Source organism: Cydia strobilella, chromosome 1, assembly GCF_947568885.1.
Source record: "Cydia strobilella chromosome 1, ilCydStro3.1, whole genome shotgun sequence".
In the NCBI taxonomy this organism is placed as follows: domain Eukaryota; kingdom Metazoa; phylum Arthropoda; class Insecta; order Lepidoptera; family Tortricidae; genus Cydia; species Cydia strobilella.
In genome coordinates this window covers 2,391,865-2,409,593 of record NC_086041.1, presented here as the reverse complement: position 1 = coordinate 2,409,593, position 17,729 = coordinate 2,391,865, and the positions used below count along the sequence as shown (strand labels likewise).

The 17,729-nt window shown below is 40.2% G+C and overlaps 2 protein-coding genes across 3 annotated transcripts in view; one reads left to right on the top strand and one right to left on the bottom strand.

The window, feature by feature from the left end:
* Positions 1-25: 25 nt before the first annotated feature.
* LOC134748075 (uncharacterized) lies at positions 26-4,739 on the top strand. Its single transcript, XM_063682797.1, has 5 exons — positions 26-1,064; positions 1,503-1,518; positions 2,696-2,894; positions 3,432-3,647; positions 4,474-4,739. Exons 1-5 carry the CDS (start codon positions 178-180, stop codon positions 4,737-4,739), a joined length of 1,584 nt encoding a protein of 527 aa, XP_063538867.1. The 5' UTR covers positions 26-177.
* Positions 4,740-5,385: 646 nt separating this feature from the next.
* LOC134747687 (regulator of G-protein signaling loco) overlaps positions 5,386-17,729 on the bottom strand; it is a 139,141-nt gene continuing 126,797 nt past the window's right edge. For both annotated transcript variants that reach the window (XM_063682329.1, XM_063682410.1), the window contains exons 10-15: positions 14,181-14,357; positions 13,096-13,338; positions 11,370-11,516; positions 10,226-10,316; positions 9,109-9,295; positions 5,386-8,415 (exon numbers count right to left, since the gene is read on the bottom strand). In XM_063682329.1, the coding sequence (XP_063538399.1) occupies positions 9,141-9,295; positions 10,226-10,316; positions 11,370-11,516; positions 13,096-13,338; positions 14,181-14,357 (813 nt within the window). In that variant the 3' untranslated portion in view covers positions 5,386-8,415; positions 9,109-9,140. The remainder of the gene's footprint in view (positions 8,416-9,108; positions 9,296-10,225; positions 10,317-11,369; positions 11,517-13,095; positions 13,339-14,180; positions 14,358-17,729) is intronic.

Below are 17,729 nucleotides of genomic sequence, written 5' to 3'. Positions count from 1 at the left end.
TTAAAATAGTGGTGAAGGGATGATGTGTATTTGTATATACCTATACGTAGTTATAAGGCGTTTGCGCCGACTGCTTAGCCAGTAATAAACTAGCTTGCGAACTAGACGGTTGTTTCACTCATACATCTCAGTGTCGAACGAGGATTCTGAAGTACCCGCGCTAAGTGAAAAAGTGACATGACGTTTTTTGGAAATTTAACGAATTTCGATCACAAAACTGGCGAATGGCAGATATTTCACAGCAAATTAAAGCAATTTTTTGTGGTGAATAAAATTTTGCAGGAAGGGGACAAGCGCGCCCTTTTATGCACTCACTTAACGGACGAAACCTACCGCTTGTTACGTAACTTGGCTCATCCAAAGGAATTAGAGGAGCTCGAGTTCAAGGAGCTAGTGAAATTACTCGACGGCCACTTCAAGAAGAAGCAGTGTACGTACGCTGATAAGGCCAAGTTTTATGCTGCGACGAGAGTACCAAGCGAGACTTTAGGGGACTGGGCGGCGCGATTAAGAGGATTGGCAACTTATTGCAATTTTGGCGCGGCTCTGGAAGCGAATTTAGCAGATCGTTTCATCCTAGGCTTGGGCTCGGGGCCCGAGCGTGATAAATTATTTGAAAAAACGGCTACCCTCTCGATGGCGGAGGCTCTGGAGATTGCAGAGAAAGCAGCGGTCGCTAGGGAAGCGAAGACGGAGTTGGCGGCATCTTTCAAAGAAGAGCCCGTATTTTATGGGGCTAGTGGGAATGGGCACGGCCGAGGCGGCTGGAACAAAGGACATCGCGGCGGTAGCAACAGCGGTGGCGGAACCCGGCCGGCCGGAGGCGACCAGAGGCAGCGAGATGATTTCCGATGTGCTGTTTGTGGAATGAGAAACCATGATGAAGATAGTTGCCGTTACAAGCGTTATCGATGCCAGAAATGTGGAGTTATAGGACATTTAAAAAAAGTATGTAAAAGCAAGCATTCGCGCGTGAACTGCATCGCCACTGAACTGGAGGAAAACGTGACCGTAGGAGCTGAGCAGTGCTGTAGGGAGTGCCAAAACTTTAATTTAAGGTACGTGCCTAATATCAAAGATAGATATAACTCCGTAATAGATGGATACAGTCTAAGGAAAAAACGTGCCTCGAAAATCACGAAAATTTGATTCTCGATCAGAGGGCGCCACTAGTTTTGGCCTACACTCGTATAGAGGGCGTTGACGGTTTCGTTTGTTATTTATAATTTTAACGCATATCAGTGAAAGAACATGGGTCAAAATCATAAAAATAATTAATGCAAATAAAAAAAGTCATTTATCCATATTTAAATACATTTTATCGTATTTTTATAAATATTTATTTTTAGTTTTAAAGTGTGTCGACAGATGGCAGTGAATTTACTGGGGTTACAAAATTTACTATGACAGTACCGCTCTAGTATAAGTTACTCTATGCTAAAATATTAAACCAATTGTCTTAGATGTGATTTTAGAGGGTAAAAATTTGTCCATGGAACTAGATTGCGGTTCAGGAGTGTGCGTCATTTCAGATAGTTTATATTACGAGACCTTTTCTGAGTACCAATTACAAAAATGTGACCTTAAGATGTGTTTTTACACCGGCCATCAAGTCTCGCCACTCGGTTGTTTCCAAATAGGGGCTACCTACAATAGTAGAACCGAGAAAATTAATATATTTGTTGTAGTTGACGGTGGCCCACCCTTGCTTGGTCGAGATTTTATGGCCGCCTTTGACTTGATTGTAACAGAAAAAACAAACCTTAATAGTATTGGTAATAATAATGATGTACAACGATTGTTAGAACAATATCCTGACGTTTGGCGCGATGAGCTCGGTTCATTTAACAAGTTCAAGGTCACCTTGCGTCTCAAGGAAAATTCCTACCCAAAATTTTTTAAACCACGGTCGGTTCCCTTTGCCTTAAAAGCCAAGGTAGAGGAAGAACTGGATAGGTTAGTAAAGTTAGGTATTTTAGTTCCTGTGAATTACTCAAATTACGCTACCCCTATAGTGCCTGTGCTTAAAGAAAATGGAAAAGTTAGGATAGCTGGAGATTTTTCCGTGACATTAAATAAGGATCTGGTAATTGACAAGTACCCCCTGCCTCGAATAGAGGAGGTTTTTGCCAAGTTAGGTGGTGGCGAACACTATAGCAAAATAGACCTTAAAAATGCATATAATCAGTTTATATTGGATGACTCATCGCAGGAACTCACGACGATAAATACCTCGAGAGGATTATTTAAATATACACGATTAGTGTACGGCTTGGCTAATGCGCCGGCGATTTTCCAAAAATCTATGGAAACCCTTCTCACGGGTATTGAGGGCGTGAGTTGCTGGCTTGATGACATTTGTGTAACAGGGCCCAATAAACAGGTACATTTGGAAAGGTTAAATTTGGTTTTAAATAAATTAAACGATGCGGGGCTGCGTTTACAAAAAGAAAAATGCGAATTTTTCAAAACTAGTGTCACCTATTTAGGTTATGTTATTAATAAAGACGGCCTACAGACATGTCCCACTAAGGTTCAGGCCATTTTGAACGCACCAGAGCCGACAAATGTGACAGAGGTGCAGTCGTTTCTAGGCTTAGTTAATTACTACAGAAACTTTGTTCCTAATGCATCGGCGTTAATGAGTCCCTTACACGAGCTGTTACGTGCAGGAACTGAATGGAAGTGAGGAGAGCGGCAGCGGGACGCCGTGCGCGCGGTGCGCCGCGAGCTGGCCTCGGAGCGCGTGCTGGCACACTTCGAGCCCAGCGCGCAGCTGGTTCTCAGCGCGGACGCCGGACCCGGGGGCCTGGGCGCTCTATTGGCACAACGAGCCGCCGACGGACAGGAGCGACCGCTGGCGTTTGCATCCCGCTCCCTCACCTCCAGCGAACGTAACTATAGCCAGATCCAGAAAGAGGCGGCCGCTTTGATCTTCGCTGTAAAGCGTTTTCATCAATACCTATACGGCCGTAGCGAACCTTTTATTCTAAAAACCGACCACAGACCGCTAGTTTCCATTTTCAATCCCCAAACCGGAATATCAGCCACTACAGCCTTACGTCTTCAGAGGTACGCTATTATATTGTCGGCGTATAATTATACTGTGCAATATGTTTCTAGCCGTAATAACTTAGTAGCAGACTATTTTTCCCGCGCGCCCGTGGCGGACACGTACAGCGATAGTGATAAGGAATTCGATTCATTATGTGCACTACATTTTTTAGATTCGGTTTCATCGGCGGTCACCGCGCATGATATTAAAAGGGCTACCGAGGTCGATTCAATTCTTCAAACGGTAATTAAATATATGGACAAGGGTTGGCCGCGTAAAATCAATTGCAAATCGGTCCAACCTTATTATAATTGCAGAACCGATTTACAATTTCTAAATGGATCCTTATTGCGGGGGCATAAAGTCGTAATTCCAGTATCACTTAGAGGACGCATGTTAAGCGAACTGCATAGCACGCACTCAGGTATTGTTAAAATGAAATGCGCGGCGCGCAGTAGGATGTGGTGGCCGGGTATCGACCAGGACATCGAGCGCTGCGCGGGCGCGTGCCAGGCTTGCGTGGCGCTGCGGCCGGCCCCGCCGCGGGAGCCGCCCGCGCCGTGGCCGCGCGCGCCCGGGTGTCTGGCACCGGGTACACATCGATTATATGACGATAGGGCAAAGGGTATATTTAATTGTGGTCGATTCTTATAGTAAATGGGTGGAATGTCTACACATGCAAAATGGCACTAGCACACAATCATTAATAGCGAAATTAAAATACATTTTCTCAGTATTCGGTATACCTAAAGTTTTAGTATCGGATAACGATGTAAAAATTAATTGCGCTGAATTTAGGTCATTTTGTTCTAACAATGGTATAAAATATATGAATTCGCCTGTCTATCATGCCAATAGCAACGGCCAAGCCGAGAATTCCGTTCGCACATGTAAAAAAATGCTAAAATATATTTTAAAACAAGATGTAATACCACACGTAGTACATGAAAAATTGTTATATTACTTGTTTGACTATAGGAACTCTGTGCACTGTACGACCGGGGAAACTCCGGCCAAACTTATGTTTGGAAGGGAGCTGAGAACTCGTCTTGATTTAATATTACCCTCAGACAGTACCGCGAGCGCGATTGATAACGACACAGCAACAGCTGTTTGCACACATAAGCGAATATTTCAAATTGATGACATAGTTTGGGCTCGGTGGTACAGTGCAAGGAAAGAAAGTTGGGAGTTAGGTCAAATTAAACAAAAAATAGGTAATATGATGTTTAAAATATATGTAAACAAATACGATACGACCTGTATAAGACATGTGGATCAGCTTTTAAAATATAAAGGTCAGGCTATCGACATTTTATTTGAAGGGAAAAATGACGTCTCTAACGATCCTATACCATTGCCCACATTTCCTTCCCCATCTATTTCAAGCAGTATGCCAATATTACCTACCGATTCAGCGGTGGATAGTTCACCTCCCGCTGAAATAGTTGTGGAGGAAAGGAGTGCAGATGAAGCTGGGAATGAAGTGTGGGCAGAGTGCGAGGGACAGACAGGTGAGTGCGGGCCGTCTGCGCACGAGCCCGCTGTCGCCGCGCCCCCGTCGTCGCCGGCGCAGCTGCCGAGCGCGGCCGCAGCGCGCGATCCTAGTACGCCCGCGCCTGTCTTAGACGAGGGCCAAAGGCGATATAATTTGCGCCCCAGAAAAAAGGTAGATTATAAATAAGATTTATAAGCTTTAGTTAGTTAAAAACATATGTATCAATTTAGTTATATACTTACATTTAGTATTCAATACTTATGTTACCTACTCATTTAGTTTTAAAATAGTGGTGAAGGGATGATGTGTATTTGTATATACCTATACGTAGTTATAAGGCGTTTGCGCCGACTGCTTAGCCAGTAATAAACTAGCTTGCGAACTAGACGGTTGTTTCACTCATACATCTCACCTTGTCACAGTCTCACATTTTTTTTATATTCCCCACCGTAAATTTAGTATGGTTTATGGTGGGCTACAAATCAACTCGACCACTCATATTGTCGCATTGCGTATGTTCTGTTCCTCACGGGCGCACGCGTATAGCTCATCTATTATGTAATGCTAGGTCTATGACTTGCACAGTCTATCAAAGTCGGTGCCAGCTTAGTTTGGTCTAAAGGGGCCCACTGACTATTAGTCCGTCGGACGATATCGGCCTGTCAGTTAGTACAAAAATTTGACAGTTCCGAACAACTGACAGGCCGATATCGTCCGGCGGACTGATAGTCAGTGGGCCCCTTTACTCTATCAAAAGTCTCGAAACGTCCATTCTTTTTGTAGGTCCTAGTTCTGTTTTTAAGTTTTTATGTACTAAATAAAACGACATAAGTTAATAACACTATTTTATTGCATATACTCTCCGAGCATAAATCATTTGCTTTACAATATTTTTAATAATAAATTACTATTGACTAATTTAACACAAAATTCGACATATCAAATGATATAGCTACACATAGGGGTGCTGTTTAAAATTGTGTGTGTCATAAATGTAAGTCAAATACAATCTTTCTTACCACATAAGTGGTTGCCAGAATTATGTATAATAAAGTGCCGAGTTCTTTATGTTTATAACAACAAACTGCTGTCCATGAACAGATTGTTTAAGAAAGTTTTACAATGGATGTGCTTGAAAAGTGCGTTTCCTACGGAGCCATATCATGCGGAAAGTACAACTTTTCCGCACTAGTGCTTTTTGTTTTAAAAATTTTTTACAGTACATATGGTACTACTTTCTCGCACTAGTGCGGAAAAGAGCACTTTTCCGCGCTAGTGCTTTTTGTTTCATTTTTTTTAATAATTAAACTTATTTGCCATGATATTTTTTTTTATTTACTCGCACAATGCATAGTAAAACATTTTGTATGATACACGTGCGTAAAGATGATTTCCGACTCTGATTCCTTTATACACTCGCTCGCTTTGCTCGCTCGTGAATAAAATTCCACTCGTCGGAAATCATACACTTTCCGCACTTGTTGCATAAATAGCTATTACAGTACATATGGTGCTACTTTCCCGCACTAGTGCCTTAAAAATGCAATTTAAAGGGCCATAATGTAGTGTAAAACGATGCACGATACACGTGCGAATAGGAGATTCGCATCTCGTGTCCATTTAAAACACTCCTTCGGTCGCGTTTTAATTTATCGCCACTTGTTACGACTTTCCTATTTTTCGCACTTGTATCGTAATGTATCTACTATTAAAATAACTTGGGACAGTGGGTAATGATATGAAATGTGGGTATACAAAACTTACAATTTGTTACCAGATCTTAAAATTACGCTCTATAATATTACGGTCCGCTCCACATTTCGATAAAAGTAATGTTAGTGCAGTCTTATGTCTATGGAAGGCACCAAATATTAGTAACTATTAAGTAACTATTTACAACTATAATACTTTTTTTGTACAATATGATCCCACTAAACTCTGGACATAGGTAAAATAACGAGAAAATCATACATATAGACGATTACAATGATTCTAAAATGGAATGATCCCATGGCATGCATTTGTACACGTGCTTAATAGGAATATTTAAGTTGTACAATATTTTATTTTTATGTCTATATCAATAATTTGTGGTATTTTCTATAGAAAGGGACCTTATTGTCGATGGCGCTTACGCCATTATAAACGATGCTCCGATATAAATACAATGCCGCGCGACGCTGTGCGGCGTAAGCGCCATCGACAATAAGGTCCCATTTCATAGGAAATGCGCCATTTATGCGCTTGCGGATTGATTTTTAAGTATGGAAAAGTCAATGTTCAATATTTAGTGAAAACAATACTACCAAGTTTATAATAGTAATCGGTGTTTTTCTTGTTTCTAAAAACACAAGGGTCAAAATTGAGTTAGAATTGTAAATGTTATCAAATTATCATGTTTGCAATTTCTAAGTACCTAACAATACAAAGTCCGGTCGAAGTATTTAGCAGATGGCGCCAGCATAGCTTACCCGGTCAATCCCTAGAATTGTCATATTTTTTCAATAGAATTTTATGCCCTGGATGCCAGTCCTTTAAGCCAAATCTCATAGAAAAAAGGGGCAAGCTATGATGGCTTTGACAGTTGCCAACCCCATCGCAAAATATCTTTTAAATCTGTAATTATTTGTGTATTCTCATGCCGTCCATGAAAACTTTACGTAACAAAAGAGATGCTACATTGTTTATTTATATGAACATGAAATCTCACTGGTGATAAAACAACCGAAGACTATTAAAGAACATAGTTATACTGTTCCTGTTTTATAATAAATATTATTATAGGGATTAGGGACATTCTTACACAAATTGACTAAGTCCCACGTTTAGCTTAATAAGGCTTGTGAGGTACTCAGACAACGATATAATGTAACTTCATAATGATTGCTACAACCAAGTCGAATTAAGCGTAATTTACAGTTTTAATTTTAAACTCACTCGCAGCTAAGCGTTTGTTCCCTAGAATACACTAAGATATTTAATCCTCAACAGTGCACCCGCAAACTTTGCGGTTGACGTCATATCTTGTAATTGAAGTGTTACTTACCAAGATTTTTATTACAATAAATCAACAAATCTCTCTCTAACCTCCTTGCGGTTTGACGTCACATCTTCTAATGAGGGCTAACGCGTATGAATTCGCCGCTAGGGGCGCTAGTGTAGATGGTGGTCTTTTCCATAGTTCGAAATGTCAAATGTCACTTGTCACTTCAATGACTGACAGCTGTTCTTTAGTCTTTTGGACCACCATCAACAGAGGCGCCAACTGGTGAGCAAAAAAACGATAGCCCTCATTGAAAAGTAACTATACACTTTTTTATTACAATTAATTTTCAACAGTTTGTGTGCACTGAGGCGACTCGCAAACCTTGCGGATTGACGTCATATCTTCTAATTGAAGTCATTTACACTTCAAGATGTTTTATATTACAATAAATCAATAAATCTCTTTCCAACGAGGTGACTCGCATCTTCATTGCGCCTTGCGGTTTGACGTCACATCTTCTAATTGAAAAGTAACTATACACTTTTTTATTACAATTATTTTTCAACAGTTTGTCTGCACTGAGGCGACTCGCAAACCTTGCGGATTGACGTCATATCTTCTAATTGAGGTCATTTACACTTCAAGATTTTTATTACAATAAATCAACAAATCTCTTTCCAACGAGGTGACTCGCATCTTCATTGCGGTTTGACGTCACATCTTATAATTGAAAAGTCACTATACACTTTATTTTTATTATAATAAATCTTCAACAGTTTGTCTGCACTGTGGCGACCCGCAATCATTGCGGTTTGACGTCATGTCTTCTGATTGAAGAGTACGCCATCTTTTTTGGACTGAACATTTTCGTCGTTCCTGCAATAAGGCGAAAATTAAGATTAGGTTACATTTTCATGTGTATAAGGTCCGTTAAAGAAAGACCCAGACGTCGGGGGAGCAGAATCGGGTTTATTTATTTAAATTTAATTGCACAGTAAAAGTTGTACTAACTAATATTTTGTTTTCCAAAAGGGTTTCGCCGCCAAAAAAAGTTTGAGAACCGCTAGTGTGGGACAGGGATGTTGCGAATATTCGCATCCGCATCCGCAACCGCGGAACTTCCGCATTATTTTAAACATCCGCATCTACATCCGCATCCGCATAAAATCGATGCGGAGCTTAATGCGGATGCGGATGTGGAACAGGTAGGTGCAGGAACGTCTTAGCGGCGGCGTAAGTGCTAGGTAATTTCGTCATTAGCCAATAGGAATCTCGTTTCGTTTTTGTGATTCGTCGATCGAGCATTTTAGCTTATGACGGACAGCGACAAGAAGTGAAATGTTTGTTATATTTGGACTTTAGTATAGTAATGCGTTTGTGCGGCACCCTATATTCTTGTTCAAATACCAAGTCTACTTTTTTTTTAAATAGAAATTACTAGTAATATTTGACGTTTTTATGTGCTTAATCTCGACATCCGCATCCGCGGATGTGAGCCTATAAAAATCCGCATCCGCGGATGTCAAAAAATTGGCATCCGCAACATCCCTGATGTGGGAGATACCGTACCCGAGAGCGCTCGGCTCCGCCGCTGGTGTCGCTCACACGAGTGTGGGCGCGGCGGGGCGCGCGGAGGGTTTCGGCGGCAGCGGCGGCGGCGAGCGAGCCGCACCCGCACCCGCATCCGCATCCGCAACCGCTCCGTTACCGCTGTGTAACCGCAGCCGTTGTACCGCTTGCAGGTTGTTTAGGAAATCTGCAATGGAATAATTGTTACAGCTCGATATAAAAGCCTAAACGTTTCATCAACAATTTTAGTATTTGTCTGTTGTTTGTATATTTTTTGTGTGTAATTCGACATTTATTTAGACTGGATACATCTCTAACAAAGTATCTAATATTTCATTGATTCCATATTTGTAATTGTTTTTTGTAATTTTTGGTTAATTTTATTGCTTTTAAAAATTGACATGTAAAAGTGCCCCTGTGGCCTATTTGCTAAATAAATGTTTGATGTTTGATCGAAGCTTTAAGCCTCGATGTTGTAAGTTGGCGGTTGGGCCCGACCACGCGCGTATGTATATTAAAATCTAAGTATCGGCGCGCCGCCGCGTTTGCTCCCACATGTGCATAATGGCCCCTTGTATTGTAGCACGGGCAGGTTTCCGTAATCCGACAGACCTATTTTGCGATAATGGACCTTTTTATAGACGACTGTAATAATAAGGCACTGGTTTTTGGATAAACAAAATCATCATTCGCTTGCCCTTGTCCCATTCACTTGGGGTCGGCGCAGCATGTCTTTTTCTTCCATACATCTCTGTCACCCGTCATCTCATCATTCACTTGCGTTAGTTTCATATCATCTTTCACACAGTCCATCCACCTTTTCCTCGGTTTTCCTCTCCTCGTACTTCCCTCCACATTCATTCTTAATACCTTTCTCGTCACATGACTTTCATCCCTCCGCATCACATGCCCGTACCATGCTAGGCGATTTACCCTTACTTTTTCTGTTATGGGTGCAACTTTGGATAAACAAAATGTAATCTGCCAAATAGTAAAAATAGACAAAACAGTATCAAAAACCATAAACAAAAATACGTAAAAAAGGTACATTTATAAGAAAAGGTTGTACAGTATTGCACAGTACCCTTAGAACCCGTATGTATTGATATAAACGTACCGGGCGGATGGTGATGCAGCGGAGGTCCGGGACGGAGCGCGGCGCGCACGCGGCCGCTCGCGTCGCTGCGGCTCGTGCTGCTCGCGCCGCTCTGCAGCAAAACACGTCACATACTACATTAGGGTTTATCCATTAATTACGTCACACGAATTTCGAAGTTTTTTGACCCCTCCCCCCTCCTTGTCACACTTGGTCACATTTGGCAAACCCCTCCCCCCCTGGTGTGACGCCACATTTTTGCAATGAAATCGGCAAATCGAATGGAGTATTATTAATATTGTATTAAAATATTTTTGACAAAAGAAATATTAGTAATTTTATAACCCAAAACAGGTTTAGTAAGAAAATTTAATGATTAAAAACGATTATCGTTCCAAAAACTTGCTATTTAACTGTACAGTGAATAAAATAATTTAAATAAGTTAAAGTGATGTCACAAAGTTTGTGACTCCCCCTCCCCCTTGTCATAACATGTCACATTTTCGTGACCCCCCCCCCCCCCCCCCCTAAACGTGTAATGTAATTAATGGATGACCCCTCACTATAAATTTGACAAAATTATGAATTGGAAAAAACGCCAATGTTACAATTCTAGTTGATTGTAAAATGTAGTAAAAAAGATATTCAGAAACTGAAATAAATGTCTCGCATTTAAGAAACAGTAATCAAACCCCTTGGTGACAGAAGCCGGATTTAAACCCGTAAACTATCGTATAAAAAACCCGACCAAGTGCGAGTCGCACTCGCGCACCGAGGGTTCCTCACTTTTTTAGTATTTGGTGTTATAGCGGCAACAGAAATACATCATCTGTGAAAATTTCAACTGTCTAGCTATCACGGTTCATGAGATACAGCCTGGTGACAGACAGACAGACGGACAGCGGAGTCTTAGTAATAGGGTCCCGTTTGGGTACGGATCCCTAAAAAGCGCCAATGTTACAATTCAGTTGATTGTATTGTAATTGTAGTTGTTACACTATATGGATCAAAATGATTCGAATTAAATAATTGAATTTATTGTAAAATGTAATAAAAAGGTGTTCACAAACTGAAATAAATGTCTCACATTTGAGAAAAAGTAATCAAACCCCTTAGTGACGGAAGCCGGATTTAAACCCGTAAACTATCGTATAAAAAAAATTACCTGAGCATCAGCGTTATCGTCGTGCAGCCGCAGCGCCATCTCGCTGAGCGAGTCCAACTCGTCATCAGCACTCAATTCGCACTCCACCTCTGTAACTTCTTCACCGCCCGGTATTTCTAGTATGAGGAGTCGCGCACCATCTAATTCCTGTAACAATGTAATGAAATGGTCTCTATTTTTCCCATATAGTATTAAGTCATAATGTATTGTTATTTGTTTGTCCACATTTTCGTTAGTCATAATTTGGTTTTTCTTAGAAACGCGTAACTTTTCAGGATTGCCATAAAACAAACCTAACCTATCCATAGGATCATTAGTATAAAAAAAAAACCTGCGGAAAATCCTGAATAGTTAACGGTTTCAGAATTATGACTAATGATAATATGACAAACATTACATGATGAATTTCAATAATTATGTCAAACAAAGGGACCCTGTAATGAAATATGTAAAACTTACATTGTACTCATATAACAGCCCTTAGAAACACCGATTTAAACTTTCACGATTTTTACTCATTATTATTTACAACGACGGGACTTAATCGCGTAAAATAAGTGGGAAGGTAGAATAAGGAGAAGACCTCCGAGACCACGGGGACAACGCCGTCCTCGAAACGTCGGAGGTAAATTTAAAACTTATTTTACGCGATTAAGTCCCGTCGTTGTAAATAATAATGAGCCCTTAGAAAGTTTAGAATCGAATAAAAGTAAGTCAATAAAAGATAAAAATACTAGCAGTAAATATACTCTGCTTCAGTGGATTTTAAAGCGACAAAAAACGTTCTGTTTTCAACCTAGGTATAATGACCCCTGTAGGGTAAAACAGCTGTAGCGCTATCATGGTCCCGTTTTCCGTCACTTGCGTTTCATGCGTCACTTTCGCACTTACATACTTGTTAGAGCGTGACAGGTATGGTGACAAATGATGGACAGCCGTCCATCTTAGCCCAGCTGGTCTACGAAGCTAATTAGCTCATAATAGTTATTTACGATACAAGTGCGGAAAAGAGGAAATTCGAAACGAGTGTCGATAAATTAAAACACGACCGCAGGGAGTGTTTTAAATCGATACGAGTTGCGAATTACCTTTTCGCACGTGTATCGTACAACGTTTTACAGTACATATGGCCCTTTAAACTTTCGACATATGCACGAAAAGTGCTCATTTCCGTACTAGTGCGAAAAAGTAGCACCATATGTACTGTAAAATGTTTTATTATTTGTTTGTGCCGGTTGGGTTAAAATGATTTCAAATTGTGAGTAAAACCATAGAGTAACTTATACTAGAGCGGTACTGTCATAGTAAATTTTGTAACCCCAGTAAATTCACTGCCATCTGTCACACACTTTAAAACTAAAAATGAAGATTTATAAAAATACGATAGAATGTATTTAAATATAGATAAATGATTTTTTTTATTTGCATTAATTATTTTTATGATTTTGACCCATGTTCTTTCACTGATATGCGTTAAAATTGTTAAATAACAAACGAAACCGTCAACGCCATCTATACGACTGTAGGCCAAAACTAGTAGCGCCCTCTGAACGAGAATCAAATTTTCTTGATTTTCGAGGCACGTTTTTTCCTTAGACTGTATCCATCTATTACGGAGTTATATCTATCTTTGGTAAAACGTTACATTAAAATATTTCCCTAACAAGTCACAGGGCCCACAGGGATTATTATACCACAATATTGGAAAGAAAGTCAAGATGCTAACCTGAACAGGTGTATCCAGTGGCAAAGGCGCAGCGTCCCTCAACAAGCGGTACCGCGAAGCCCTCGGCAGGTACCTCCTCAACACCGGCCTCAACACGTGCGCGGCGCGGCGTTGAGGTCTACATCGCACAGCGACGACCTTCCCCGCGACCTCAACGCGGACGACGCAGCGACGCTCAACGACGGCTTCGCGCCCGCTTAGGACCGTGGACGGTTGGGACGGGTCGATGTTTGAACATTCACCCTGAAGACAAAGATACATTTCATTCAGTACTGGTACTGTGCGAAGTACATGGTGGGGGTAAGTAAAACGATCGCGGCGCATAAGGTGGTAAAAATTGGCACTTATGGGAATCAGCGTCTAACATTTCATACAAGTTATATGGCTCCAAATGGAACTTTAATTTACGATTACTCCTGAGATGTGTGTAAGGTACCATTGTAATTTGCATGAAATGCTTATAACCAATTTTAATTTGATAATTATTAATACTGTATCCGTGTAAATAGCTTCCTCAAGAATCACTCTATTCATAGGTGAAAGCCGCATAAAAATCCGTTCAGTAGTTTTCATTGAAATTATTACGATTTACTTCTCGCTTAATAGTTTCGACGAAATACGAGCCTATAGTTGCAACCGCTGTGCGGCGCTGTCGTCGTGCACGGTCCCAATAGTGCTACTTTTAAGATTTAGCCTGTTGTCAGGCTATGTTGAATGAAAACCTTTGAGTATTTGAGGTATCTTAAGGTTCTATTCAATTCACCCGCTCTACTAGACCATTCGGGCAGCACGACGCGACAGAGCGAGCATTGAATAGAATAGAATACTTTATTCGTAAACACACACAGACAATAGACATACATTAAAAGAACATGAAAATAAAGTGTTACGAAATCGCCCCATCTCAGCATGCTGCTGGCGACTTCCAGCGCTGATCTTCCGATGAGACCATCAGGTGAGAATCACGGAAGGTAACAGACAAAAAGAAAGCAACATAAAAGAAAGAGACATAAAATATGGCGAAAAATAAAATTACACATCGTTTACACAAACATTGGCCGGACATGTCGGATTGTACTGGTTACCTGGTCGTCTCTCACGATGACGTCATAGTTCGGGCACGGCAGGTTGAGCCGCTGCAGCAGCCTCTCGACCAGCCGCCGCACCGTGAGCGCGGCGTCCACTCCGACAACCGACGACGCGCCGTCGGGCAGCACGACGCGACAGAGCGAGCATTGGCCGGACATGTTCGATTTTACGAGCTGAAATAAAGACGGATTTATTGAAAATTAAGCGCCCACTCAACAACACAGCTTATAAAGGCATAAACTGAAGAAAAAAAGCTGAAAATAATTTTACAGTACATACGGTGCTACTTTCTCGCACTAGTGCGTAAAAGTGCACTTTTCGTGCATATGTCGAAAGTTTAAAGGGCCATATGTACTGTAAAACGTTGTACGATACACGTGCGAATAGGTAATTCGCAACTCGTGTCGATTTTTAAAACACTCCCTGCGGTCGTGTTTTCAGTTATCGCCACTCGTTTCGCATTTCCTCTTTTCCGGACTTGTATCGTAAATAACTATAAGTTGTTCGAATACTTCTAATAGTTATAAAGGCATCTATAATATATTTTAGTATATAGTTAAGTAGTCGCAGTTGGAATACGACAATACAGAATACCGAACCTAACTTTTTAAACAGGTGCCTAAAACAGGTATTTGGAATTATGTAGCAAAAAGTTTAGATATGCAATCTGATACATTTAACCAATAGGTAGTAAAAATAAAATTATATTCCTTTACTAAGAAATCTAGTTTGAACTGGAATCCAGTTATAACACAACACAATGGAAAAAAGCTAATCCGACTCAATGTCAATAAAAAAAAACTTGTTAACTACAAACTGGAAAATTTGGCAGTTAGTCTCATTTCCAAAAATAAAAGTAAGCACGTAAATTCCTAAATCAAACAATGCCCCACGAAAACTATGGAAGGTAGAGGTAAGGAAATTAATCTTCATGTATCAAAAAGTGACCGTAAAAACAGTAAATAGGCGGCGCCAGCATACACTGAAGTACCTAGACCATACACCTAGTATTTGTGCGACCGTGAGGGACAGAACATACGCAATGCGACAAAATTAAAAACACGTTTTAACATTCCTAACAACATACCAGAAACAACCTACGTAATTTGTTTGGGTTATTTGCTGCCCCTCCCCCGTTTCATCTCTACATTATTATACCTCTATGGTTCATGTCATAGAGTCTCCTATATATTAAAATACTCTTTGGTCTCAGAGCCTACCTAGCGCCACCGGAGAGATTAGGAACTATTATTTACTGCTGAAAGCGGTCACTTTTGCAACAATTCTGCCATAAGAGATTGTCATCCTTTCTATACCATCCATAACGAAAACGTAAAAACCAGAAAACAAGCGAATAAAACTTTTAATAAAACAGCTCTAACCATATCTATTAATATACGGTAAATGGTAAAAATAAATAGCGAGATTTATGAGTCTTGTCACAAAGGATTAAAGTTCATATTGTTGTAGAAGACAATGGCTTGATAAGGTGATTGATGATGTAAGGTGCACACACTGAAAACTGACTATCATTATGATAGGCCTTTTATTAAGGAACTACGCCTCAGGGCTGGTAGATATACAGTGTGTAAATCCAGTACGGGCGATAAATTAAATCAGACATATAATTTATCCGTGTAATCATTATAGTCCGATAAGAAATTGTAAAAAAAAAATTGAGGGCGCCACTTTTTCTACGTAACTGTCACATTTTTGACGTAAAATGCTCAAACATGACAACAATTTAATATGGATTTTTTTTAGTTTCATTTTGTTTAATTTGAAAATTTTTATGTCGCACTATAATTAAATGTTTTTTTTAATTACACTTAATTATGACGCCGTAATTAATTTTTGAAAAATTATTGAGCAGCAATGTACTGCAAACATTACGAGACATAACATGCCATGACATTACGAGACTTTTTTAGTAACCTGTCAACGCTTGTTAACAATTAGGTAGTGTAAAAGGTTCGTATCGGTCTGTGTTATTATTTCAAAAAAAGAATAGATTTATTTGGATTTTGGCCAATATATTTTTTACAGTTGGTAAATTCGGCCTGTCTCATTTTTGTTCAGAAATAATAATTTAAGGAAAAATAATATCATACATTTTGCAATCCTAAAGACTTATAAAGCAGAGTATTGTCCGTTCTAGCCTTAGAGGATATAACCAAACGGAGTAGCCATTAACAGGCGTTCCCCTCTGTCGAAAATAGTCGGCCAATGGTCATACACTGACGTTTATCGTGGCTATTTTACGTCACGTATACATTTGACGTTCCCCACCCCCGCAAAAATCGCCTTTTTTGTACAGAAAATTACAGACAAGGCGTCTCCGTTTGGTTATATCCTCTAAGGTTCTAGCAATATTGTTGTCTATATTTATAAAATCATTGTTCTTATAGAAATCTATTTTAAACTGAATAATCCCACGTTATTGTTTGCATTTGTGTATATTCTGCTAGGCGTCAATTTTCTTCGCGTTCTATATATTTAGTATAAGCGCAGAAACGTGGTTAGGCAAATATTTGTGTCGGTTATCGTGATTTTCCACGGCTAGGCTGTTTAATGTTAATATGTGCCATTTTCAACTAAAAGGGTACTTATTGTCGCTTGTCAGTAAGGCGCTATTTCCATATAGCTTCAATTAGAAATCAACCTTATCAACAAGCGACAATGTGGTACCTTTTGGTTGAAAACGGCACATATACATCTCGTGTTCATTCATTTCGCAATAACCCTTCGTATGCCAAACGCCATTTTGGACAAGTGTGCATATCTGTCATTCTCCCGCTGCTGCCAGGGACGAATAAGCGATGACTCACGTTAGACCGGGCCGTGGCCGGGCCGGAGCTTCCGGCGCTTCGTTTTCTATGGAAAGCATCACGTGATCACCTGTCATGTCATAGAAAAGTAAGCGCCGGAAGCTCCGGCCTAGACACGGCCCGGTCTAACGTGAGTCATCCTTAAGCCCGTATCTGCCGGTCTCCCGGTCCGGGACAAACTGTAGGTACTCGGTTTTCGTGTGAATTTGAGTACCTAAAACTGGTTTTGCACTGCTCTAATACATGACAATGCGAGACCATTGAACAAAGACAGGCTACAGTTGGTCAGTATCGTCAACAGTTTTAGTTTCATAGAAACTTCATTCTTCCGTGATCACTTACGCGGTGATGTTTACGTTTGTGTTTTTCAATCGATTTAAGTGAGTGAAAGTTAGTTTTTAAAGGATTTGGTGAAAAGAAACGTGGTTAGGCAAATATTTGTGTCGGTTATCGTGATTTTCCACGGCTGTTTAATGTTAGTATACATCTCGTGTTCATTCATTTCGCAATAATTATAATAATTAGACAATGAACTGTGATATCACCGTGTTTATTATGTAGGTTTGTTGCTGGTAGCCATTATTTAAACGTGTTTTATAACGAAGTTATAGATTTGTGTGGGTAAAAGTTGATTCGCCCTAATCAAAATTTTCTATGGGATGCGATTTCAAAGTTTTTTACCAAATTGGTTTGCCAGTATATAGGGTAATTGCGCTA